The sequence below is a fragment of the Lissotriton vulgaris genome, chromosome 3_1 (assembly GCF_964263255.1).
Source record: "Lissotriton vulgaris chromosome 3_1, aLisVul1.2, whole genome shotgun sequence".
In the NCBI taxonomy this organism is placed as follows: domain Eukaryota; kingdom Metazoa; phylum Chordata; class Amphibia; order Caudata; family Salamandridae; genus Lissotriton; species Lissotriton vulgaris.
Window position 1 is genome coordinate 450,306,580 of NC_141689.1, and position 26,309 is coordinate 450,332,888.

The following is a 26,309-nucleotide window of genomic DNA, read 5'->3' on the forward strand; positions in this document are numbered from 1 at the left end:
GTGCTCTAAGATCCGAGTGCCACCCAATGTGTGGGACTACTCGATACAAATGTATAACATTCATACCGACTGAGTGAGGTAATGCTAGCAGTGTGCCAGTTTTGGACTTGTTTTAGTAGCCCTCCTTCCCCTCTGAAATGTGGCTCTAGTTGTGCAACTGTGCCCCACTGATCGCTTTTATTGTTCATCAAAGGGGCTGGCGTCAAGTTACAGCGCTGTAGTGAGGAAAACAGAGACGGCGCTTTAAAGACGGAGACATGCACACAGTCTGCAGCAGCTTTGCAGAGTTAAAGCAAAGCTGCCATTTTACGGCCTGCTTACTGGGCGCTACAACAATTAGTTAGCAGGCTGTTTTTAAAATTAGATGAGTACAAAAGCCGCAAACAATTTTTTGAGTGAAGTAACAAATATACCAGACGTAGCAGTCGTATGAAAAAGCGTATTTTGTCTTTTAACATTTACATGCGTTGTACTATGCTACGTCTTCCTTTGCATACTTCAAGTTAATGCCACCATATAACGCCTCGCTAAAATAATTATTTAGAAAGCTTCCTACGTACACCAATTACTAAGTTACGTTGCGTCATGCAAATACTGCAATCTTATTGGTTCCAAGGAAACGGCTATGCTAACATTCATACACAATTGTTAACAATCTCATGCAGAAAGAATGACTAACGCACCTACGCACTTAGTTATTTATTAAAACGTGTCTTTTTTGCCATCGCTTGCTGTTCTTTTTACTTTACCTAGAAGAACGATCACGGCTAGCACTCAAACTCCTTTTAGAAACAGTACTGTATAGCATACGCTTGCTATGTACATTTATCACCAAGTTACATTGCGTCATGCAATACTGCACTCTTATTGGCTACAAAGAAACGCCTATACTGTAGTTTACAAATTTATGCACAAAAAAAGTAATGCACCTACGCGCTTTGTTATTTGTTAAAACCCTTTTTTTTTGCTATGCTTTGCTGTTATTTCAAATTTACCTAGAAAAGTCATCTTTGCCAATACGCAAACTCCTTTTACAATGACTACTAAACACCATATGCTTCCTACGTACACCAATTATTAAGTTAAGTTGCGTCATGCAAATACTGCATTCTTATTGGTTCCAAAGAAACTGCTAACCTAACGTTCATACACACACGCACGTAAGCGCTTAGTTATTTGTGAAGACGTGCCTTTTTTGCAATCCCTTGCTGTTGTTTTTACTTTACCTAGAAAAAAGATCACCGCCAGCATGCGAAGTCCTTTTAGAAACAGTACCGTATAGCATATGCTTGCTACTTACATTCATTATCAAGTTACATTGCGTCATGCAATACTGCACTCTTATTGGCTACAAAGAAACGCCTACCTTAACATTGATATACGGTCGTTCACAAATTCATGCAAAATGACTAACGCACCTACGGGCTTAGTTATTTGCTAAAACGCTCTTTTTTTGCTATCCTTTGCTGTTATTTTAACTTTGCCGACAAAAGCAATCATTGCCAGCATGCACACATTTCCTTGCTATCCTTTGCTATTATTTCAAATTTACCTAGAAAAGCCATCCGTGCAAGTACGCGAACTCCTTTTACAATGACTACCAAACACCATACGCTTCCTACGTACTCTTATTGGCTACAAAGAAACGCCTATACAGTAGTTCACAAATTTATGCACAAAAAAAGTAACACACCTACGCGCTTTATTTGTTAAAACCCTTTTTTTTGCTATGCTTTGCTGTTATTTCAAATTTACCTAGAAAAGCCATCCTTCCCAGTACGCGAACTCCTTTTACAATGACTACTAAACAGTGACGCCGAGGAAATTGATCCAAGGACCTTGTAACCCTGTAACCTGTGTGAGACCACGAGTGAGCCTACCTCGCCCCCAGAAATCCGCCGTGAATCCTGGTGCCTGTTTCCCCCCCTCCCGCCGCCGCAATTGAGACCGTGTAGGTGCCGCCGAGCGGAGGGGGGCTCCGAAGAACTACATCTCCCGCCAGGATGTGCGGCGGGAGACGCCCATTACATCGCGCCAGGCGGCGCATAAAACCAGCGTCACCCCGGTGGAGCGGGTGACGCTGAGGAAATTGATCCAAGGACCTTGTAACCCTGTAACCTGTGTGAGACCGCGAGTGATCCTACCTCGCCCCCATAAATCCGCCGTGAATCCTGGTGCCTGTTTGTTCGCGTCCCGCCGTCGCAATTGAGACCGTGTAGCGGCCGCCGAGCGGAGGGGGGCTCAGAAGATCTACATCTCCCGCCAGGCTGTGCGGCGGGAGACGCCCATTACATCGCGCCAGGCGGCGCATAAAACCAGCGTCACCCCGGTGGAGCGGGTGACGCCGAGGAAATTGATCCAAGGACCTTGTAACCCTGTAACCTGTGTGAGACCGCGAGTGAGCCTACCTCGCCCCCAGAAATCCGCCGTGAATCCTGGTGCCTGTTTGTTCGCGTCCCCCCCTCCCGCCGCCGCAATTGAGACCGTGTAGCGGCCGCGGAGCGGAGGGGGACTCAGAAGAACTACATCTCCCGCCAGGCTGTGCGGCGGGAGACGCCCATTACATCGCGCCAGCCGGCGCATAAAACCAGCGTCACCCCCGCGCCGCGGGAGCGCGCGCGGGGCTAAGTCCGGGCAAAGGGCGGGCCCTCTGTGGCCCGAGGTAGGCTGGGCTGGGCCCTGTTATTTTCATTTTTGGTTATTGATTTCAGTGATTGGAGGTGTGTCTCTTTGAAGGAGATATTTCTGGATACTGGCCGAGTATCTATTGTCAACTTCTCCGAGGATTCATTTTTATGGACTAGTTATCGTTATTTATATATATATCTTCTGAACATTATTCTGCAGCTTGGTTGGTTAATTTTCCGTTTATCATGACAGCAAAGAAATTACGCTCTGGAAGAGTCCTAGGGGGGAGGTCATGTATAAAAACCAGATCTAACCCCCTGAGCAATAAATTTGACAACAGTGTGTTATTGAAGGGTATCATATCCAGTTACTGAAACTATGGGAAAAACCTGTTGATAAGACTTTGGCAGTCACGGAAGTTGCTGGTTCTGAGATGGTGCCTTTGGTGGATGCACCGCCTGATGTGGAGAAAGACTCCAACCCTGAGCCAGCCTCTGTAAAAAAACTTGCCTTCCCTGTCAATAACTATTGCTGCTAATCTCCCAGTAGGTACTGTAAGGGGAGAGCATCCTGATAATATGATAGCAGATACGAAAGTCCCTCTGCTTAACATTCTTAAAGCTGCAGAAAGTCCGGATGTGGCTATAAAAGGAGAGTCTTTTCTGTCCAGTATCGATCTTGAATTGTGTGGTCGCTATATGGACGATGGAAATTTGAAACGCCCTGACCCTAGTAAGACACCAAATGGAGCTACGCCGTCAGGATTATTGCTATATAGTAGTACTCCCTCTATAACATCTAATGACATTCCTTCACTGCAGAACGATTCTAGGACTCCACCACTTAATTTATCCGGTATCTGCCCCCTCACCGCTTCTGAGTTCCCCAAAGCCGATAAACCTATCTCTGATTCCCTGATAGCACTAGAACATTTACTGGCTTCCATATTGTTTTTACTGGGCAAATTTGTTGGGAGCTCTGATTGCATCTTGGACTCAGTTACACAGATATTGAAAGTATTACTGGCAAAAAGCACAGAAAATGGTACTACTCCTGCCCCGGAGATTGTCTTGCAGAATGTCCTGGATAGCAGTAATTTATTGGAAAAAAAAGCGCCTGTGGGTACGCCAGTAGTGGTTGACAAACATGAGTCCTCAGGGTTACCTATTCCATCCGTTTCAAATTGTAAGAAGGAATCAGAATCTTCCTTAAAGGAAGAAAGCTCGGCGGATGTGGACTTAATCGTTGGAAATGAGTTATTCCCAATTTTCACCCTAGATAAAAAAGAGCCTGAAGTGAATCTTGATGTAAATGGAAAAGAAAAAGAAAAAAGCAGAAAGAACAAAGGGAAAAATAGGAAACCTGTTCGCAAGTACAAGAAGAAAAGACAGAGGCAAATTATTTTTCAAAAACATATAAATACAGAAGTGCATGATGTTGTAGATATTGAAGACATCCCTTTATTGGACACGTTTTCTAATAAGGCTGCTGTTTGTACTATTGGCTCTGAAGTCGAAGGTCCTCTCGATGTTCGTGCCAATGTTGGGGGAGCCCCTTGTCAAGAGGATTATGGATTAGTGCCCATAGCTTCAATCGAAGAGGTGACAAGAACTATTCCCGTTGCACCAGGGACACTTAACCCATCAGCGCCTATCTTTCGGTTGCCGGTTGTTGTCGCCACAAAATCTCCTTCTGTATATTTTAAAGCTCCTAATTCTTATGTGGATACCCTGACTCTGGACTTTTTGCCCTTATTTGACTCAGACTTATACCTAAACAGGTCATGGTTGCTTAATTGTTTTAAGGATATTGAATGTTTAAAACGTATTCAGTCGAGCGACATTGACTTGGTTTCTTTGGTAAGGTATGAAAATGGGCTACGTGTACGGGTAAAATTCTGCTCTAAAATAATAGCTAACCTTGTACTACAACAGGCGGAAGGGTTTCAATGTAGAGGGATTGATGTTACCCTTTTTCCATACTAGAAAAGATATTTACCCTATAGAGGGGGCCACAAAGCCGGGCTTTAGGCAGGAAGAGCCGTCCACATCCAATAAAGATTTAAAAATCTGGGTCTCTAGAGGTAAACGTATGGTTTCCCAGGTACTACCTATCCCCCTGAACCTGACTGCTCCTACAATTGAGGATACTCATCGGTGGAATTGGCTTCCAGGAGTTTTATCTAATAATATCTCGGATAATCCAAGACTGTTTCAACATCTTTAACAGTCAATTAAAAGTCTTATCCTGGAATGCAGCAGGGTTACATAATAAACCGGAGAAACTTGATTTCTTATTTTCTCTGAATGCAGATGTGATCTGCATTCAGGAAACCTGGTGTAAAAATATTCTATATGGGGGGAAAGATTATTTTGTGCCTGAGGCTGCAGCTACGCCATCGAAAAAAGGTCACGCAAAAGGTGGAATTGCCTGCCTCCTGTCTAATTCATTACAATGGCAATTCTCACATTATGTTGACACAAGTAACCGTTTTCAAGCAAGAACTATTAATAATCTAGCCAGCGTAGGTAGCCAGTATTCCCTGGTAATTATTAATGCATACATTCCGCCTGAAGATGTTTTTAATATTGTATTGAAGCAAATGTTTTCTTATGTTAAAAAATTATTAGAGCTTGACCAGCCCCCTTATATTCTACTCGTGGGTGATCTGAATAGCAAAGTTTCTAACTCAAGCGTAGACTTGTTTAGAAATAAGTCTAAAGAAGAGGCATATAATATACCCCAATCTATCTTTCCAAATAAAATAAAAACTAGCAAAAGAGGAAAGATAATGTTAGAAGAACTTAGCTATCTAGAGGGGTTAATTGTAAATGGTAGGATGCCATCTGGTACACCTGCTAAATTTACTCATAGGTCCCCTAAGGGTGAATCCATCCTTGACTATGTAATTACGGACTATGATACTTTCTCCTTTATTCAGGATATAATGATTTCTCAAACTCCTATGAGTGACCATAACGTGACCAGTATAACTCTGTCATTACAACCTCCGGTTACTGATTCCTGGTCTTTAAGTAATAGAGGAGTTTCTCTTCTTTGTAAGTCCGGTAGATGTTTCTGGAACCCTACTATTATGAAGGATTTGCAAAACATTCTTGCACAAACCTTACTTGAATTAAAAGAATGGCAGGGTATGGAATTCTTTCATTTTGAAAACTTTATGAAGAAGCTTACTGCGACTGCAAAGAAGCCTAGATACCCTAGGAAAGGGATTTTTGTTCCTAGTTTATTATTACTTTTAAATAAAGAAATACATAAACTAGTGAGGCAACAGTTTCTTTTTAGATCCAGGGAAAATGCTAATAAGTTATCCTTACTAAAAAGAAGGAGGGCCAGACTGAGAGCAAAATTAAAAAAAGAAAAAGAAGACTCACTCTGGATTAGTTTAAGGGAGGCTTCTGTCTATGGTAAATCTAGAGAATTCTGGTCCATAATTGGTAAGGGATGTGGTGCAAGAACTTCCCCTATTCCCATTTCAATTCCTGAAGATGTCTGGATCTCATTTATATCGAACTTGTATGCGTCAAACGGCGTAGAGGGAGAGGATTGTGACCTTGTTTTGGACAGTGGGTATTCTATGGATCCTCCTTCTGAGAAAGCCATTGCTTCGGTGATCAAGAGTATGCGCTCCTCCGGAGCAATAGGTCCGGACGAGTTGCCCATTTCAGTACTGAAGCAGGATGTCATTTCATGGAGCAGGATTCTTTTTCCTTTGTTTAAAGCCTGCTTCCTAATGAGATCAGTTCCTACATCCTGGAGGGGAAGTATACTAATACCCATATTTAAGAAGGGAGAGCGGGATAAACCCATGAACTACCGTTTGATAGCTTTACTGGATTCTATTGGGAAAGTTTTTGCTAAGTGTCTTCTAATATTAATTACTGATTGGGTGGAGGCAAATGGAATTCTACCTTTGGAACAAACTGGGTTCCGCAAAGAGCATGGTACACTTGATAACTTAACAGCCCTTCAAGTGATTGTGGACAAATATGTACGAGTGCGAGGTGGTGGAGTATATGCGGCATTTATAGACTTCTCCACAGCGTTTGACAAGGTGGACCGTCCGACGCTGTGGAGAAAGCTTGCTGTATTGGGTATGCCATCCCATCTACTGGAACTCGTAAGATCCCTTAACTCAAATACCTGGTGTAAGGTACTACAAGGCGGAGAAAGGGGTCTTTCACAGATTATCCCATCCCTAAATGGATTAAAACAGGGGTGTCTATTGGCCCCCATGTTGTTTTCATTATATATTGCGGACCTACCTACTTCCATTTCTGCATGTGGTGGGTTAGCCCCGGTAGTTGGAGGTTCATCCATTTCAGTTTTAATGTATGCGGATGATATCCTCATTTTAGACTTAACTCCGAAGGGCTTGTCTAACCGCCTGCAAGCATTACATTTATTTGCAGAAGCACATTTTATGAAGATTAATGCTTCTAAAAGCAAAATCATGTGCATTACTGGAAGAAAAAAATGTAGGTCTGAAAACTTCGGATGGGCTATAGGAGGCCAGAGACTAGAGGTGGTTAAAACTTACACCTTTTTAGGTAAAATAATCTCGGCAAACCTAAGTGAAAAACCCCATATTGAACATAATTCGCGTAAAGCATTGACTCATGGTATGGGGTTATGTTCCTTGTATTCTGCTACAGGAAAAAGACACTTTGCTCTATTTTTGGAAGTATATAGAGCAAAAATCCCTGCAACTCTGCTTTATGGAATAGAATTGGTGGAGCTAAGGCATTGGGGTTTTTTGCAGTTAATGGAAGGAAAGGTACTAAGAAGAATTTCCCTTAATACAGCTTGCTCCGTGTCTGCATGCAGGCTGGAATTCGGCCTTCGGAGCTGTTGGGTACAGGGGTTGATTGCCCTGGTAAGGTGGGTATTTCTAAAGACAGTGGTCCCTAGTAGTTCAGGGATTTAGGCAGAATTGATGGACATACACTCAATAGTCAGTATGACCTTTGTCCAGCAGGACAGGTTTTTATTTTAGGAGATTTTGAAAACATAAAAGGATTTTTTTACAAGGTGGGTACAGCCAGTAACCCACAGGGGACAAGACAAAACAGGGGGGTAAATTTGACGCAAACAAAGGCGGTCTGTGCTAGTATCTCAGTGAACAGACATTGGTAAAGTACGAAGCATGATTGTGAACAATTTTCCATTTGTAGGGTACATATGATGCTACTATGTCGACGGCGTTTCGATGCCTACACACAGATACATGGCATCATCTTCAGGACAAAAAGTTAATTTGTTTGTCTTGAAAGCATAACAGTTTGTAGGGCCAATGTTATGGTCCGCAAAGTAGTCTGTTAAGCAGTACCGATGCTTTTAGAATCAAAGCAAGTAGGGAAAGATGAAGCGTTTAGGAGCACAATAGTATCCAAACCAGGGCAAGAGAGCCTCTACATACGAGGCCGGACCGATCGTGTCTCATTCCTGGTTTGGCTGCTCCTTGTCTATGCAGGATACAGGTCGGCGGGGATCGCTCGTAAGGTGGGGGGCCTGTTTGGCCAGAGGTAAATCTGGTTCCTTACGGGCATATATTAAAAACGAACTGCTGGGCAATCTAAACGAGTTTTCACTAATAGTAAAAAACTTTAGAAAAGCTGTAGCAATGTTAGAGTTGGATGCAAGTGCTTTGTTCTTGCTCTCTCCTTCTCAACTAAAGACTCAGCTGAAATACGCATCTTGGGAACTCGGTTTTAAATTGGATATGACTGCTTTACAAGAAAAGAAGGGTGGTGATTTACTTTTAGCACGTACTCATTAAAGCAGGCCCAGCAGTACGTTTCCTGGAATATCCCTCATAGAGTCCGTAGGCTATGGTACCTTTTAAGACATGATTTGCTTCCTCTAAATTCACTTTTAGCAAAGTGGTATGGGACATCTCCAGTATGTAACTTTTGTAATAAGGCAGTGCAGGACCGAAATCATGTTTTGTTTATTTGTCCTGCATTACGTCCATTGCGCTCTAAATGGTTAAAATCTATTTGTCTACAATTGGGAATTCTTAATGTAAATACTTTCTTTCATGCCCTTTATTGTCCACCTAATGAAATGTTTTGCTTCAAAATTTTTAACTTTTTTAAGGGTTTTTTAGATATTTATTAATGATACCTAGAGATGTTGTTCGATGTTTGTTCGGCCAGTGTTAATGATGTGATCTTTCAATCGGCTTTTATTGTGATTTCTATTGTATGTAATGGTGTATAGCTATGTGATTGTTTTATGTGGCCCTCTTTTGAGAGCCAAAAACATAATAAACTTAAACTTGAAAACTTGAAATGACTACTAAACACCATATGCTTCCTACGTACACCAATTATTAAGTTAAGTTGCGTCATGCAAATACTGCATTCTTATTGGTTCCAAAGAAACGGCTAACCTAACGTTCATACACAGTTGTTAACAATTTCATGGAGAAAAAATGACTCACGCACGTAAGCACTTAGTTATTTGTGAAGACGTGCTTTTTTTGCAATCGCTTGCTGTTGTTTTTACTTTACCTAGAAGAACGATCACCGCCAGCATGCGAAGTCCTTTTAGAAACCGTACCGTATAGCATACGCTTGCTACTTACATTCATTATCAAGTTACATTGCGTCATGCAATACTGCACTCTTATTGGCTACAAAGAAACGCCTACCTTAACATTGATATACGGTCGTTCACAAATTCATGCAAAATGACTAACGCACCTACGGGCTTAGTTATTTGCTAAAACGCTCTTTTTTTGCTATCGTTTGCTGTTATTTTAACTTTGCCGACAAAAGCAATCATTGCCAGCACGCACACATTTCTTTGCTATCCTTTGCTATTATTTCAAATTTACCTAGAAAAGCCATCCTTGCCAGTGCGCGAACTCCTTTTACAATGACTACTAAACACCATATGCTTCCTACGTACACCAATTATTGAGTTAAGTTGCGTCATGCAAATACTGCATTCTTATTGGTGCACTTAAAGGCAAAAGCGCTATATCTTGACTGTCTCGAGTCGAGTATTGGTGAAAGATAAGTTACGAGCAAAGGCTGTTGTTTAATATTTTTGACTAAGTTCTGCTGCTTGAACATGCAGAAGTAATAAATGAACCGAAATAAATTCGATTACCGCTAGGCACACAAGGTAGGGGCTGCTTGTGTAGTCCGTGATTTTCTTTCTAGGTTTCCGACAACCCCTCCATTCTGCAGCCTGTTTATCCAGTCTCTCCCTACCACTCTCTCTAGTCTCGCTCACGCCCCTCACTACGCCCCATTTCCTCTACCGATCTGTCCCAGACTTTCTCCCTCGCCACTATCCTCTTTTACATTCAGACCCTGTCTCTCCCACCTACTCCCTTTCTCTACTTTTAGTCACGCTCTTGCTGTTACGCATTCACTACCCCCTCCCTGCTTTCCTACATATTGCCCCTTTGTTTCTCTCTTCTCTGGTTTATATCGACCGCCTCTCAATACCATTTCTTTTCCCCTCTGCCTTTCTCTTCATCTCTTCTCTCATCTCCCTGCTCTCGCTCTCCCTCCCTGCTTACACCCTCTCTCTATCCACACCCTGTGAGTACAGCTTACAAGCCCTCTTGACGCACATGGAATCTACCTGTCTCTCACTGACAGTGACTATTTTAAGTGAAAGTGGATGACATTATGTAAGGCACTGGTTTTTAAATACGCAAACTTTTATCATCTCGTCGCCACCACATCACTCAACGCCATCACAGCACCAATCTGTGCAACCATTCAACAACAACTAGTTCAAATATGTTCTCTCAATAATTCAAGCTTTATTACAAATGTCCCAAAAAGGTGTTAATATTTCACTGCTGTTCTTGGATTTTCGTCACAATAAAATAAAATGAACATAATCTTCACAAAAGTTATTTAGAAAAGCTATTGCTATTATACATTACAATAACTTTTATTTAAGTATTAATTATTTAAAAAATTAAGTCATTTTTATTTGTAATATCAATACATCTAAGTCTTTGAACATAAAATGCTCCTAACAAGACGAGTCATTTAGAAAAATACACCATGTCACACCACTGGTCAACAGCTGACAATCAAGAGGAATCCATTTCTGCAAATCCGCACACGATCAGCCTCTGTTCCTGGAACGTACATGGTTTCAGCAGCTTGTGCCATGACCACGAAACTGCAAATTTCTTGGAACAACACGACTTAATATTGCTACAAGAAACCTGGAACCTGCACCAAATCTCCATCCCGGGATACATCGAATTTCACGTCCTCGCCGAAAAACCCTCTAACTTTGGTCACCCTAAAGGAGGTTTATCAACGTATATCGCCCAACAACACAGATGGCATACTGAAGAAGTAGACACTATGGTTAAATGGATACAAGTAATAAAACTCACGGAGAAATTGGTTGCTGGCACAGGCTCTTGTAATCTACTATTGCTCAACGTTTATGTTCATCCGGAAAAGAAGGAAAAAAATGAAAAACTGATTACTCTACTCACCTTGATCAGGGCCTTACAACTCACTCATGAGAAGTATTCCATGATTATATCAGGTGATTTTAATAGCAACCTAAAAAAAGATGACAAGATAATGCAAGCTCTTGAAGAACTGGGCCTTCTTATTCTAAATAAGGAAGTCAGTGGGAATAGTGGTATACCAATAACCTTTCTAAGCGGTAACCGAAAGTCAACAATAGACTTCACAATATTGAGCAATAGCCTGTTACCAACGGTGAGTGCTTTTTCAGTGGAGCAACGTGTGGAAAGTGACCATTTCCCTCTAATTACCAAAATGATAATGTTGATTACCAAGACGGAAAAACAAAATACCATCATCCAGTATACTGAAAAATTTAATCTACGTAAACTAAAATGGAGAGGAAAGGATATAAAACCAACAATGGATAAAATCAAAAATGAACTGCTTAGTTTAACACCGGAAGAAAAAGGAAATCTGGTAAAAACATGGGAACACCTATGCGAAGCAGTAACAAGTATTCCCCCACGTACCAATCAAAACCCAATAAGATACAACACTGGCAAAAAACCTTGGTACACTACTACCCTGAGGGAAGAAAAAAGAAAAATTGCACGCGAAGTCCGCAAGCAGGCATCATTGATAAAAAATGGAAAAAAATCAAATAAATCGGAATTGAAAGTTATGCGAAAAAAATATAAGATCATGCTAAGGAGCGCAAAAACACTGTATCAAGAGGAAATGTGGACTAACTTACTAATAGCTAGTAAACATAAAAATGCCAGTACATTTTGGGGTATTATCAATAAATTGACAAGGGGGAATACCCTAAAACAGGAGGCAGGTATAGGAGAAAGTATATGGACCCAGCACGTTACGAACATGTTCAGCGACAGGATGGGAGGTGAAAAAAGGCACTGTAATTCGGAGTGCAAAGTATGCATTAGAAACTGCGAGCATGCAGAAAATTTGCTGGGAAAAGGAGTTAATGCTCCAGGAGACAAGCTGAAGCAATCGTTGGGCAGTGGAAACGAGATCAACCCCAAAAATTCACAGTTTAGTAAATCAGAAAAAAATTGTGAATGCCGTGACCGACACCCTAGTAACAACAGATCAGCTTAAAGACAAAATAAAACGCCTGAAAAAAGAGGGTGCAGTGGGTCCAAACGGGCTCCCAAATGCTATTTTTAAATACTCGCCTGAATTTTGGGCAGAATATTTAACTCCACTCTTCAATGCAATTTATAACCAGAACAAGCCACCAAGATCCTGGAATGGGAGCATAATTCACCCCATTTTTAAACACGGTGACCACAACGAGCCGGGGAACTACAGGCTGATATCGCTAACGGATGTTGAGGCAAAACTATATGGATCATGCCTATTATCACTCCTTCAAGACTGGATGGAAGATACGAACATAATACCAATGTTCCAAACTGGCTTCCGGCCAAGGACGGGTACATTGACAAACCTGACAAACCTGACAAACCTGGCGCTCCTGAAGGAAAAAGCTGCAAAAAGGGGGACGAGACTGTATGCTTGCTTTATAGACCTTCGAGCAGCTTTTGATAAAGTGAATAGATCCCGGCTATGGGAAAAACTAAGATCATGGGGTATCCCGAAGAAGTTACTGGAGGCAATTATAGTTCTGCATAGCAACACCTGGGCTCGAGTGAAACTGGGAGACGGTAGCAGCGTAACGGCCGAAATAAGAACACAACAGGGCCTAAAACAAGGCTGTGTACTGGCCCCAAGTTTATTCAACCTGTACATGGCAGATATTGTCAATCACATGGAGATTGGGGAATGCCATCCACCCCACATGTCAAAAATCCCAATTCCCTTCCTGCAGTATGCAGACGATATTGTTGTACTGAGCCAAACCCCAATAGGGTTGCAAAGATCGATCAATAATTTGACAACCTATTTGGAGCACGAATGCTTGGATCTGAATAAAGAAAAAACTAAGGTTGTCCGCATTGTGGATCCTACAAAGCAAATATTCAAATGGTATGCAAATAGCACCCCAATAAAGGAGGAAACTTCATACAAATACTTAGGTTTGAAATTGGGGCGAGGGCCGACGAACAAAGAACATAAAACCGAGCTAAAAGCAAAGACACAGTCTCTGATCTACGCATACCGGCAATTACAAAATAAACTGAGTTGTTCAAACTATTCACACCTGCTGAAAGTGATCAAAGCTCAAACCCTACCATCCTTATCATACGCACTGGCCACCTGGTGTGGCAAAGAAGCAGGGCTGTTAAACAGCCTACAAACAAAAGTATATAAGGCAGTACTAAACCTTCCAAAATCATCAGCTCCGGCGCAGGTTCGCCTAGAATTTGGCCTTCTAAATCAAAAATTTCGCAGTATGGGAACCTTTGTGAAACTCTGCAATAAAATACGCACGTCGGAAGCCAATACATTGGATAATCTTTGCTGGGAAGAAATTGAAACTCAACAGAAACAGCAAGTTCCAAACAGTTGGGGAGGCTACCTGTCTCAATCCCTAATATGCATAGGAATTGAAGAATCCTGGGACATGAATCCAGACAGATCCACCTTTGATAAAATTGTAAATAATGCGGTCAAATGGGAATCCTATCTGGAAGACAAGATAATCACTGCAAAAAGACGACACGGGTGGACCGTGATAAATACATATACCGGGATAAAACCACAGTCCTACCTAGAAAGTCACTTTAACAATTCGTTAAAACAAAGATATATAAAACATCGATTAGGTCTACAGTTCACAAAGGACCTGCTACCAGCCTGGAAAAACTGCCACACCGACCCCCATTGTCGCCTATGTGGATATCGAAATGAAACACTACCGCACTTACTATGTGTGTGCCCGGCACTTAAGGACTTGAGGAGACGGCTTTTAAAGAACATTTTTAACAAATTGAATATTCGGACTTGTAGGCAAGCCGTAATCCAATGGCTAGATGGATCATGTCCTATGCTGGCCTGCAGAGGGGTCAAATATATGATGAAAGCCCAATCTCTCCTACAGCAAGCTGACCTTGGAATTATACCACCAACCTGAAATAACTGACTCTTTCTTGTCACTTGCAAACAGTTTTAACTGCCAAATTTTTAAAATGTGTTTTTATGTCTCAAGTTGATCTAGATGCATTTTGTAACGATTTTTAATAATTTTATACAATAAAAAACTGACTTGACTTGAATACATCTAAGTCACGTAATTACAACACATATTGCATTACAAATGCTATATGTGTCACATTTGCGAAACTTAAAAATATTGGCATTGTAAATGACAAACTTATTAATTTCGCTATTTTCAAAGCCAACACATAAATAAAAATAATTGGCATTTACAACTCAATTAGCTCAAGCTTTCCTAATGCGAGACCTATTGCATTTCAAATGCTTGTTGTATTGGCTGCCACCGTGCTTTATAGCAGGAAGATTAAAAGTGCGGTAGCAGCACAGTGCAAGCAAGGACTTTTAATTTGAACGTTGGGTGTCACTGTGATTTATTACTAACGGTTAAGGCAAATGTAAAGCATGGTGGCAGCCGATGTTAAAATCAAAGGTCCGTGCATGCTAGTGTAAACCAGGCCTGCTTTACACAGCTTCCACAATTATCCAACTTAGGGCTTTAAACATAAAAAGTCTCCAGAAACACTTGGGTTTCCACATACATTGCACTTGCAAAACATAAATGCACTATATTGAGAAGCTAAACATAACTTTATAATCACTATGTGAAGGGCAAACAAAAGGGATCGACATCCATGACAACAGAGGCGCATATACACACAAGACAAACAATCAGCAACCACCTGTCTGCAACAAAGCATTTGAGGAAAAATGTTAACAGTATCACCATCCACATTTGCATTTACAATTTACCAAAATACAAGTTTACTTCCATCATCTAAGCTCCTAACTAGCTTATACATGAACACCCATTTTTATAACCAACATTGTAATTTGTAGATTTATGTAGCACAGCTTATCAAGCGTGACGGTGCCAGGCACTGTCCATAGGCACGTGGGAGATTAAGTGTTTTCGCCAGAATCACAGGATGTTGAGCAGACGCTGAGATGCGCACCCAGATCCACAGCTCCCAAGTCGGTAGCTCTGCCCACTGTGCCAAATCCTCTCCTGTATCATTGTCAAAGATAGGTCAATCAAACGAACAATCCTACTTGTATAGCGGGGTGTAGGGGTTCCCCAAAAGTGTACAGGGCTCTAATGTAAAACCCAAAGTGCTCTATTAGTGGCAGTGTGGGCGAGCAGCCTTAGACCCAACACAGATGAATGTAAGACATTTATTGCACAACAGTGATCAGTAATGGGCACACGACTCAAGAAGGAGATCCAGATCAATTTTAGAAAAATATACTTTGCTAGTTTATTTAAGACCACGGTCTTCGTAATAAGATAAGTAAGTTTTTAATAAAATGTACTTTGCACTTTGAAAAATCGAAACTTTTCAACCCAGTCCAATGTTATCCTATGGGAAAAACAATAGTGAGGTTAAACAGGTAAGTATTAAACTTGCAATCCCAGTTTTCGAAGCCAAAAGTCAGCAAGGGCCAGGGGTCAGATGAGTACCAAAACTGCACGGGAAATATCCTTTACCCCACATACGTCATAACGCATGCCATTACCCCACATTTTTTACACCACAAAATATTTTACAGTGCAGGGCTTTACACCGCAAACGATTACAAAGACTTTCCCAAAGTAACGCCCCGGTGGAGTTAGAATAGTAAATTGGGTTGTAATAGGGAATGCGTTGTAATGGATTGCATTGTAAAGACATGAGTTGTAAAAGATTTTGCGGTGTAAAAATTGCAGAGTAATGACACTCAGAGTAAAAGTGTGCGGGGTAAAGTGTCCTATTCAAACTGCACCACCAATGGCGCAGGGGTGGCTGAGTGCAGTGGCCAAAATTGGAGTTCAGCCCAATGATTTCCAAGTAAGTATTTTGGTTGTAGGGGCTAGGCTTTTGAGGTTAGGTTAAGCACAAGGGGAGGGCCATAATGTAGCACCAAACGTACACCACCAGCAGCACAGGGGCGGCCAGGATAAGTGTGCAGTTTCAATGTCGGGAGTCCAATGCTTTTAAATGAGGATTCTTCTTGCGGAAAAGAGGCTGCAGCTGTTGTACCGGAGGTTGCAGGAGGAAGACAAACGACAGCAGCAGTAAGTTGAGATGTAGGGGGTCATAGGGGCACCGTCAATTCAGTTCACCAAGACCTAGGGGCTTCGGGTGCAGGGGTGCCTTTCAACATCTGAGTCTTCTTACAGGAGCCGCTGGATTCACACTGCATGCGCTGTCATGGAGGGTGGCGGGGTCAGCCAACGCTAGACACAAAGTCAGGCTCGCCAGTGACACTTCACTGCACAGGTAAGCCACTCCGACCCAGCTCGTGGGCGTTGGGTGCAGAGTGAGGACGGACGAGAATCCCTCTGGGTCTGGAGTCCTTAGAGTAGGTTTCTTCTGGACAAGTCCGCTATACGCAGGAGATTAAAGTCTTTTTTGAAGGCAGCAGTCCTCCAAGGGGTCTCAGAGGTTGCTGGCTGCAAGACAGATCGCAGGATCACAGAAGCTGGAGACAGGTGTTTAGGGCTGGGTCTAAGGCTGTAGGCGTTTTCAGTCTTCTCTGCAGGGTTGTCTTCTTTCTTTCTTAGATCGTGGCAGATCTGAGTTCTAGGTCTGGGGGAGCCACCCCTAAATTATAAATTATGGGGCATTTTAGGGGAGTAGCAGGGAGGGCCAATGGGCACCTGACCTGGGGTGCCTACACCCTCTATTATGCCACCCTCCTGTGGGAGGGAGGCATAGACTTGGCTCTGATTAGGGGATCTCCCCCTATTCGAGATGGCAGGGACTGAAAGTTGTGCTTTACCTAGCCTCCCCCACCTTAGGGGTGAGGTTTGTAGAGATGAAAGCACCTATTTTTTTGATTTGTTCCTGCCGGTTTTCACGTCTAAAGTGGGTGTGCAAACCGTTGCCATCTTCTGCTAGCAGCAGAGGCTGGGGGATGCATTACAAACGTGGCAGGTCTTTGAAGGTCCCCTCTTCGAGCACTGGCTTGTCCTGGGTTAGTAGGCATGAAACTGCTGTCCAGGATGTATGTGGTCCCAGAGTACCCAGGGGGTCCAGAAACAAGCAGTTTTCATCTGTTTAGAGACTATACCAGGGTTGGCAGGTTTTCAAGGGGCACCTCTGAGGTACATAGTGCAATAAATCCCACACTGGCATCAGTGTGGATTTAATGAGAGGAGCAGTTTGGTACCAAACACTCCTGTGTAGTCATCATGGTGCTGTGGAACTTAAGTTGTCTAGTTTCCAGTGCATGTACTCTCTATGGCTTTACTGGCACTTACAATATCAGGAAATGGACTCCAACACTGTAGGGACATATCTGCTCATGCAGATATGCCCTCACCTGTGGTATAGTCCACCCTGCCTTAGGGCTGTGAGGCCTGCTAGAGGGGTGACTTACCTAAACCTTCAGGCAGTACCAGTTGGCATGGAACCAGGCAGGGTGCCATGTGGACTTTGTCGTTTTCTCCCTCACAGGGGCATGCAAACTGCAAAAGCAGTGACATGGTCCCAGTGAGGGGGGTCCCAAGGGACCGTCATCAGCTCCCAGGCCATAGGTACTCAGTACCTTTTACTAGGGACTTACAGAGGGCGGAAGTGTCAATTAGGGATTTTGTTTTAGGTAAGAAGCACAGGCACAGAGGACATGGTTGGCAGGTACTTTTTCAAAAGTGGTTTATCACCCTGGGGGTAGCCAGGCACTAGGACACTGACAGACTCTTGCTAAAGAACCAGGTATTGAGTATTTTCCTGAACTTGGAGAGGGGCGTGAGGTTTGAAGGGGGAGGCCATTCCAGGATTTGGCGGCAAGGAAGGAGAAGGAACAACCTCCACAGCAGCTTCGACGAATGCATGGAATATGCGTAAGGAAAGTTGAGCGAAGCGCTCTGCTGGGTAGGTGAAAAGTCAGGTGGTGGTTGATGTAGTTGGGCCTGATGTTGTGGAGGGCTCTGTATGAGAGGGTCATTACCTTGAACTGGCATCGCTTCTGCACGGGGAGCAAGTGGAGGCTTCGGAGGTGAGGGGTGATGCTGGTAGGTATAGGGGCAGTGTTCTGTATGGTTTGTAGGCACTTGAGGAGCTGTGTGGTGGTTCTGGCGTAGAGTGAGTTTCCATAGTCGAGTCGGCTGGAGACAAGGACTTGGGTTACCGTTCTTCTGGCATTGATAGAGATCCATTTGAAAATCCTTTGTGGCATGCGGAGGATGTGGAAACAGGAAAAAGACACTGTACTCGTGTGTTGCTTGAGTGGGAGTTGGCCGTCAATGATGATGATGCCAAGGTTCCGGGTGCAGTCTGTTGGGGTAGGAGTTGGTTTGAGTGCAAGGGCCAGCAGGTGTCGTACCAACACAAAGTTTTTTTTCTCCAAAGATGAGCATTTCTGTCTTGTCTGTGCTCAGCATCAGGCAGATGGACCTCATACAATCGGCGACGTTAGTCATGGTGTTTCTGAAGTTGGATTTGGTGTGGTCATCTGAGAGGATGAGTGTTGTCGGCATAGGAGGCTGTGGGTGCAGATGATGTGGACCAGTGGCATTACGTAGGTGTGGAAGAGGGTGGGGCTGAGGGAGGACAGCTGGGGGACGCCGCAGATTATGTTCTTGGGTTCGGAGTTAAAAGGTGGTAGGCAAATTCCCTGGGTGCATCCTGTGAGGAAGGAGTTGATCCACCTGAGAGTATTGCCCCGGACGCTGGTGGAGTCTGGTGATGAGTGTGTAATGGGAAATGGTGTTGAACACAGCTATATATAACTCCTCTCACTTTGAAGTCAAGGAATGAAAAGTAAACACCAGGCTCCTTCGGAAGAGAGAGTTTGACATTTAGCCTCTGTCTTTGAATGCACAGCAAATGTGACAAGATAAGAACAAGATTTAAAGGCCTGTTTACAGTAAGCAAGTTTGTGGAAGAATACAGTAAATAAGGTTTGTGCAATAGAAGGAACAAACTCAAGCTGGACAAACTAAAGCAGGGGTCTCCAACCAGTCGATCACGAGCTACCGGTAGGGCGCCGACCCTCAGACTAGCTAGTTCTGCTATCTAATTATTGCGACGTCATTTCAGCATTTTATTTTGTTACCCTTCATTGTTTTTCACAGGTTTCAGCCCTTGCCCGGCACCACACAAAACAGCAGCTCTGATTGGCTGAAGTGAGCATAGCTGGGGCGGGCTGAAGAACATGACGTTTTTCCTTTTGGTCACGTGCCACCTGTCTTTTCCAGGCTGGCTCAGTGCTCTTCATTTACTTTCTATGTGGACCGCCCGCAGCAGCTGCTTCTGTGAGGTAAGTGGGCCCCTGATCAAGCAGTAGCAGAGTCGGTAAGATCGACTTAGTGCATGCAAGGCCCTTTCCTTTGAACGTTGGCTGCCACTGAGCTTTAGATCTGCCTTCGGTAATAAAGCACAGTGGCAGGCAACGTTAAAATTAAACGTCCTGGGCTACTAGACACAATATCAGACGAGCCCAAGTTGCTCTCGAAATGATGAAAGCTACCGGAGCCCAAGCAGCGTTGCTGCTAGCGGATATAGATCGAGCATTCGATTCCCTGAGCTGGGTCTACCTGCAGGCACTCCTCTCACAGCTGAATCTTGGGCCTCACTTTCTTTCCTACGTTCGGCTCCTGTATACCGATTTGACGGCGTCGGTTCGGGTGGCGGGGGCTATCTCGGAGGTCTTCCCTATAGGACGGGGTACCCGCCAGGGCTGCCCTCTCTCGCCATATTTATTTGCTCTTGCCATGGAGCCCCTAGCGGCGTGGGTCCGCATGGATGCACAGATGAGAGGGTTCGAGTGGGACTCTGGGCCATCGGACCGGATTGCTCTTTATGCGGACGATGTGTTATTCTTTCTCACTGACCTTAACAGGCCGGGCCCAAGAGTTCTTGAAATAATGAAGATCTTTGGTGAGGTTTCGGGGCTCGATCTTAATATTCAGAAATCTGTACTATGGACTATGGACTATAGGCGATGGTGCGGCGCTTGGCGATTGGGCGTCGGCCCTCCGGGTGGCAGCCGGGGGCATTAAATATCTCGGGGTATTCCTGTCGGATATACCGGGAGTCTCGTGGGAACGCAATGTCGTTCTGGTGTGGGACAAAGTTCGCTCTGATATGAAGACGTGGTCCCGCAAGCCCCTCAATATCTATGGCCGTTCCGCCATATTTAAGATGGTAGACCTTCCGCGCCTACTATATCAACTACAAAATCATCCATACCCTGTTGCACCACAATGGTTCCGTCCGGTCAACTCGGCGCTTGGTCGCTTTCTCTGGGCTCGGGGCGCGGTCCGGGTGGCACTTCGCACCTGCTTCTTGTCCACATATTGTGGCGGCCTGGCATCGTCAGATATTTTGTCTTATTACCAAGCATCCCACTTGATGGTGTTAAACGAATGGTGGTACGGTGACCGCAACGACCCGGCGTATGCCCTGGAGCGGTACCTGATGGATCCTGATACCCTGCACGAGCTCCTCTACTCGGCGGCCAAAAGAAAGAACCTTCCGATGGTCACACAGGTGGTGTTTCAGGTGTGGCGGAGGGCGCTGGGCCGCATGGGGTGGTAGAATACACTGACGCAGGAGACTCCCCTGTGGCACAATGGCCATTTGCCGGCTCTGGCGGCGTTGCGGGGATTCAGAGGCTGGGACGCTATAGGGATCTCGACGCTGGGACATGTTATGAGGGGGACGCCTCTTAAGTCGTTCCAGGCTCTGAGGGACGAATATGATATGCCACACTCCCAATTCTTTCAATATCTGCAGTTTAGACACGCCATCTCCCCTGCTCTGGAGGGACTGGAATCCTTACCAGAATTCAGCCCCTTGGAAGCCAAGTTGTTCATGGGGGAACTGGAAGATAAAAAAATATCCCGTATCTATCAATCCCTCGTTATCCACTGCTCCTCATCCCTGGACAGACTGAGATCTATATGGGAAAGAGATGTAGGGGAATTAGATGAGGAAAGCTGGAGAGAGGCCCTGGCAGCCCCAAGGGAGACGGCTATTGCAGTGCGATTATGCTTTATTCAGTTTAAATACCTGCATAGGGCCTACTGCACAAGAGAGCGACTGCATAGGGCTGGTCTGATTGCTTCCTCTGACTGCTTGAGGTGTGGCCGTGAGGTGGGCACATTTGTGCATACGGTGTGGTCTTGCGGGGTTTTGGAGGCGGGTCTGGAATTGTCTGGATGAGGTGCTGGGTTGGACACTCCCCGTACGTCACAGCTAGGTCTCTTGCATTTTCTGGAGCAGGTGGGAGGCAACATCTATAAAAGACACTTGTTACTCCTAGGCCTGGTGGTGGCTAAAAGGGATGTGGCCGGTGCCTGGAAAAATACTCGAGCCCCCTCGATAGAGGCTTGGAAACAGGGATTGGACTACTATATGAGTTTGGAGCGCCCGGTGTTCGTGGCACGCGGCTGCCCTAAGAAACATTTCAAAATCTGGAAGAGGTGAGCGGACTGTGGCTGGAGCCGCCGGCACAACAGGATGCGGTCAGTGAGCAACTGTTGGATGGACTTGGGCCAGGGTAGGAGGGTACTGCCAAATGTATATAGACTATATTATCGAGTATGGACGGACATCGTGTTTGGGGTTAGGGGGGGACCCGGGTGGAGGGTTGTTTCTGTGGGGGGTTGGGTTTGGGGGGTTCTTCGGCAAAACTGATTTCTGTTGTATTCTGCATTGACTGCTAATCTCTATACCTAGATTTTCTGCTCATGGCTCCTCCGGGGTTCGGAGTACTGTGAAATGTTTGTGCAATCTTTCCTGATATGGCAATAAAGCTTGTTCTGAAAAAAAAAAAAAAAAAAGTCCTTTCAGGCACTGGGCCAATGCTGCGGTGGCAGTCAATGGTAAAATTCAAGGTTCTTGCCTGCACTAATCCGCTTTCAATTACTTTACCATGCTTTCATTTACCTTCGAGTAGTAGTCAATAAAAGCGGATTGGCCAGTGAAAGTCCATGCAAGTACCTTTTGATTTTAACATCGGTTGCCACCGTGCTTTACATCTGTATAAAGCGTGGTGGCAGCCAAAGTTAACATCAAAGGTCCTTGCTGGCACTGAACGTTACCACGGTGACAGCCAATGTGGCAGCCAATGCTTGCCTGCAGTGAACAGCTTCAAATTCATGCAAAGGCAAATATATAGCGCAGTGTAGTAATCAGTGAAAGCCTTTCACGGATTACTACACTGAGCTATATATATTGTTTGTCTTGTGTGTATATGCGCCTCAGTTGTCATGGATGTCGATGCCCTTTTGTTTACCCTTCACATAGTGATTATAAAGTTATGTTTAGCTTCTCAATATGGTGCATTTATGTTTTGCAAGTGAAATGTATGTGGAAACAAAAGTGTTTCTGGAGACTTTTTATGTTTAAAGCCCTAAGTTGGATAATTGTACCTTCAACCATCTTAAATGCTATTTTTTCTTGTGATTGCCCACAAACTGATCTGGTTTTCCTTTTCTTGGTCTGCATTTTGAAGCTTCATTTTGTTTAACTACTGGCTGTAATCAAATGACATGTAAAATTGTGGTTGTCTTCTTATTTTTTAATTATTCATCACACCTTCTGAACAGTTTTATTTTTCTATTTTTAAAAGTCTGCTCTAATCTGTATGATTCATCGGCAGCATTGGAGGGATATTTCACGATTGAGCTCTGCTGTTAACATGACACCAGTATGAGAAAGTTGGCGTAAATGTGTTTGCTATATTTTGTGCCACAAGTTCTCTGGGGCCTCTATGAACGGTTTGGTCCATTTTAGCGAGTTCATGGGTGGAAGTTTAGGAATCGTGCTTGTACGTTTTAGGAGCCAATCATAATAATAATATACCCTTTCAATGATTTGGCCTTTAATTCCTAAAAATTAGCCAGATAGATGTGTGATATGTTGTATGACTGTAGTAGGTTTTCCTTCAACACAAAAGTATATACATTATGCTCAAGGGAATGATCTTTGCTGTAATTGCGACCTAGTTTCACGTTTATTGTTTTCTCACTTATACTCTTATTTGAATTTCCACAGATTGCTACCATCTCACCAGGAATGGCTTCCTGTGAAAACACTTTAAATACTTTAAGATACGCAAACAGGTATGATTTTTGTTTTCAGAATTTAAGCATTTTAATGTGTAATATGGAAATTGTGCACTGTGGGACATTTTTCATTGATGATCTAATACTTTCCGTGTATGTTTTTATTTGTTTGTACTTGTAAAATATTTAACTTTTTTCTTTTCCTATTAATATTTCTCTGCTTTCACTGTACTCTCCTACTTTTTTGTCTTCACTGTTTCCCAACTCGTGATTGAAATGTCAGTTTTTCCGTTAATCATGGTGTAGATTTCAAAAAGTAATGTGCTCATTAACGTGTGTAATCAATACTGAAGTACTTGCTTTAAGGGGAAACAAACTACTGTTCAACTTGCATGTTTTGCGGTCCACCTGTATGTAGGACAATGTTCTCTTGAGTTTGGCTCGTAATTTTCCTTTTACAGAGTACTGTAAGCTACTTATCGTCATAATTTCCAACTTGATATGGTTACATCAAGGTTTGTGTTCTGGTATACCTTTTATGTTGCCGATTTATAGAGTTCTATTTCTTGCCTTAAGACCATCTTGGAGTGCTGAAGTTCAGAATATGGTCAATGAACCTGTGGTTCTGGAAATTGTAAAAACCAAAGAGCAGTAAGAGGTGTTTAGAACAGTGTGCCCCAGTGTTAAATATATAGACAACAAGCATTACAGGTTTAAGGTAGGGAAATCAGATGGCGTTTCAATTAAAGCTAAATTGGATTATGTCTACAGAGATTTTTGTTTAGAGGACGCAAGACTCTCAGCCGACACAGTGGGCTCCTACAATTTTTATAGTTGTTGGGGTCGGCAAGATCCAAAGACTGCTAAAATTAACTATTAGACTCAGTTTTATTTGTGTCTCCTGCTGTAACATTACAATGTAAGTGGATATTAAGGGTGGCTACCATCTCCCCAATATAAATCATTCAACATTTTTACCCAAAAAACTAGAGCCACAACTGGGTTTTATAGCCTTCTTCAGGACTAGACTGAATTACCCACTCCTCATTTATCCTTGTGAAATCTTGCATTATTGTCTGGTAGCTAAGGAGTATCAAGGTGATCAGAATAAGCAAAAAATGTTTATAGTAATAAACCAATCCTTCAGTCTGCAATCTGTTATGCTTACATTGGAATGCAAATTCATATTGATGAAAGGTTGTATTGCACCTATATGGCTAAGAGAAATATATACAGATTTTTTACCTAATTAAAATCAGTGTGGCTTTGTATTTTTTTTCTAATTCATTATACACAAAAAAGCAGCTGAAACCCAGCGCCTGATGATGCACAAAGCGAACTCATCCGAGGAAGCATATGTGTTTCTTAAAACAAAAATTGCCTTTCTGTATATATTCTATATGAAACTCTTACCCTGCTCTAATAAGGGACGGACAGCTTGTAAATGGGTGCCAGGGTGTTCAGTTTTTAAATGTGCACTATAGTGAGTGAAAAGAGTATACATTATTACCAGGTAAACCTTACCAATTACAATTACACGAGCAAGAGTTCATAAATTACAAGGCTTAGCTGGTGAAGTCTGGTAAAACGCACTGGTGATCTATAGTTGAAATTTGCCCAGCAGATGCACACCATAACTTATGTACGGAACATCATCCAGCTAAACACTAGAACATGCTGTTATGTATTACTGGAACCTGAAATGTTCCAAGAGACATGTGCATAACAGTTCAAGGATTCTTTTTCCTCCTAACCAAAATTGAGGTGCACAATGTCTTTTATTGGTTTGAAGCCTGTAACAGACAGGAAGAGATAACTGATCAAGCCATAATCATGCATTGCCAATGTGGTAAGCAAAGAACTGTGTATTTTCACTATTGTGGATGAAGAAACTGCAGCCGGCAGTTGGAATGATAAAGAATTGTAGATATATAATATTTATGCATTGGATCCCAGAAGGATGTTATAACAGACTGTGGCATGTCATTGTGAATAGGCATCCCATCTGTGGCTTGAACATTCCTTTTTTTGTACACATTCTCAGTGTTAAAATCATTGTGGGGATTATTGCAAAATTCTGCAATCTTCTGAGAAGTAAATAGGTGGCAAACGCCAATCAAGGTGTCTGACAGATGGCTAAGTATTGGAAGCTGGAGAGAGCACTAATATGTCTATGTTTTAGAAGTGTTTGCTCGACTTTTATTCATGGCCCTTGGCAAGATAAAAGACTGGGGTTTTCTGTCCTCTCCAGAACTTAAACAAGTCACCTTGGGTGGGGAGTGAGTGTGGTGAAAGGGTGCTATGATATATCTAGAGGTATCTGACACCAAATTGCCTCTGGCACACTTTCAGGAGGCATTGTGATGTGTAGTCATGCAGTGCTTTATGGACTGGCACTTCAGAATAATCTTGTAAGCAGCAGATTCTTTCACGTATTGTCTGCAGTGTCCATTTTTATTTTTTTTTAGTTTTGAGTTTTATATAGGGCTAACTAGACCCGATGGTATCAGAGTACTTTACGGCTCGAACCAGGTTCCCCAGCTCCGAGGTCGGACGCCCTAGCTGTAGGCCACATTCTCGCCCCAAAACCATTCTTCCTACCAAATGTAATTTAATTTGTAACAAAACAGGTGGTTGCCGGTCTCATTTTTCCCAAGCTTCCAAGGTTAAAAAGCAACTCCATATGCTTGATCCCAAGAGGTCCTTATAGTATTCATTATGAAATTAAGCATGTTCCGAACAATCCGAACAATTTACCATCCTTTTGTGCGTTTTCTGGTACCAAGTAGGAAAGGAGGTAATTTAATCAGGCAATTTCAGTGAATATTATCTTTTGTATTCTGAATTGCTATGAGCTTTCTAAGTAGACCACAGAGGATTGCAACTCATTTGTCTGCAAGATGTTCTACTAGTTTTGACATTTTCTGAGGTTTGCTTATGAATATCTGCCAGGTGGCTATCAGCAATTGAGTACTTACGTTTACTAGATATTTGTTGGTTGATGCAGTTAGTCTTTTCTTGATGCAGTGTGTGGTTGATTTGTTCTTATGTTTTCACAG

At 43.1% G+C, this 26,309-nt stretch overlaps 1 protein-coding gene across 5 annotated transcripts in view; it reads left to right on the forward strand.

Moving 5' to 3' along the window:
* The window catches only part of KIF2A (kinesin family member 2A), a 525,241-nt gene that overhangs the window by 370,652 nt on the left and 128,280 nt on the right, over positions 1–26,309 (forward strand). For all 5 annotated transcript variants that reach the window (XM_086960677.1, XM_086960679.1, XM_086960678.1 and 2 more), the window contains exon 16: positions 23,240–23,307. In XM_086960677.1, coding sequence (XP_086816803.1) covers positions 23,240–23,307 — 68 coding nt within the window. The remainder of the gene's footprint in view (positions 1–23,239; positions 23,308–26,309) is intronic.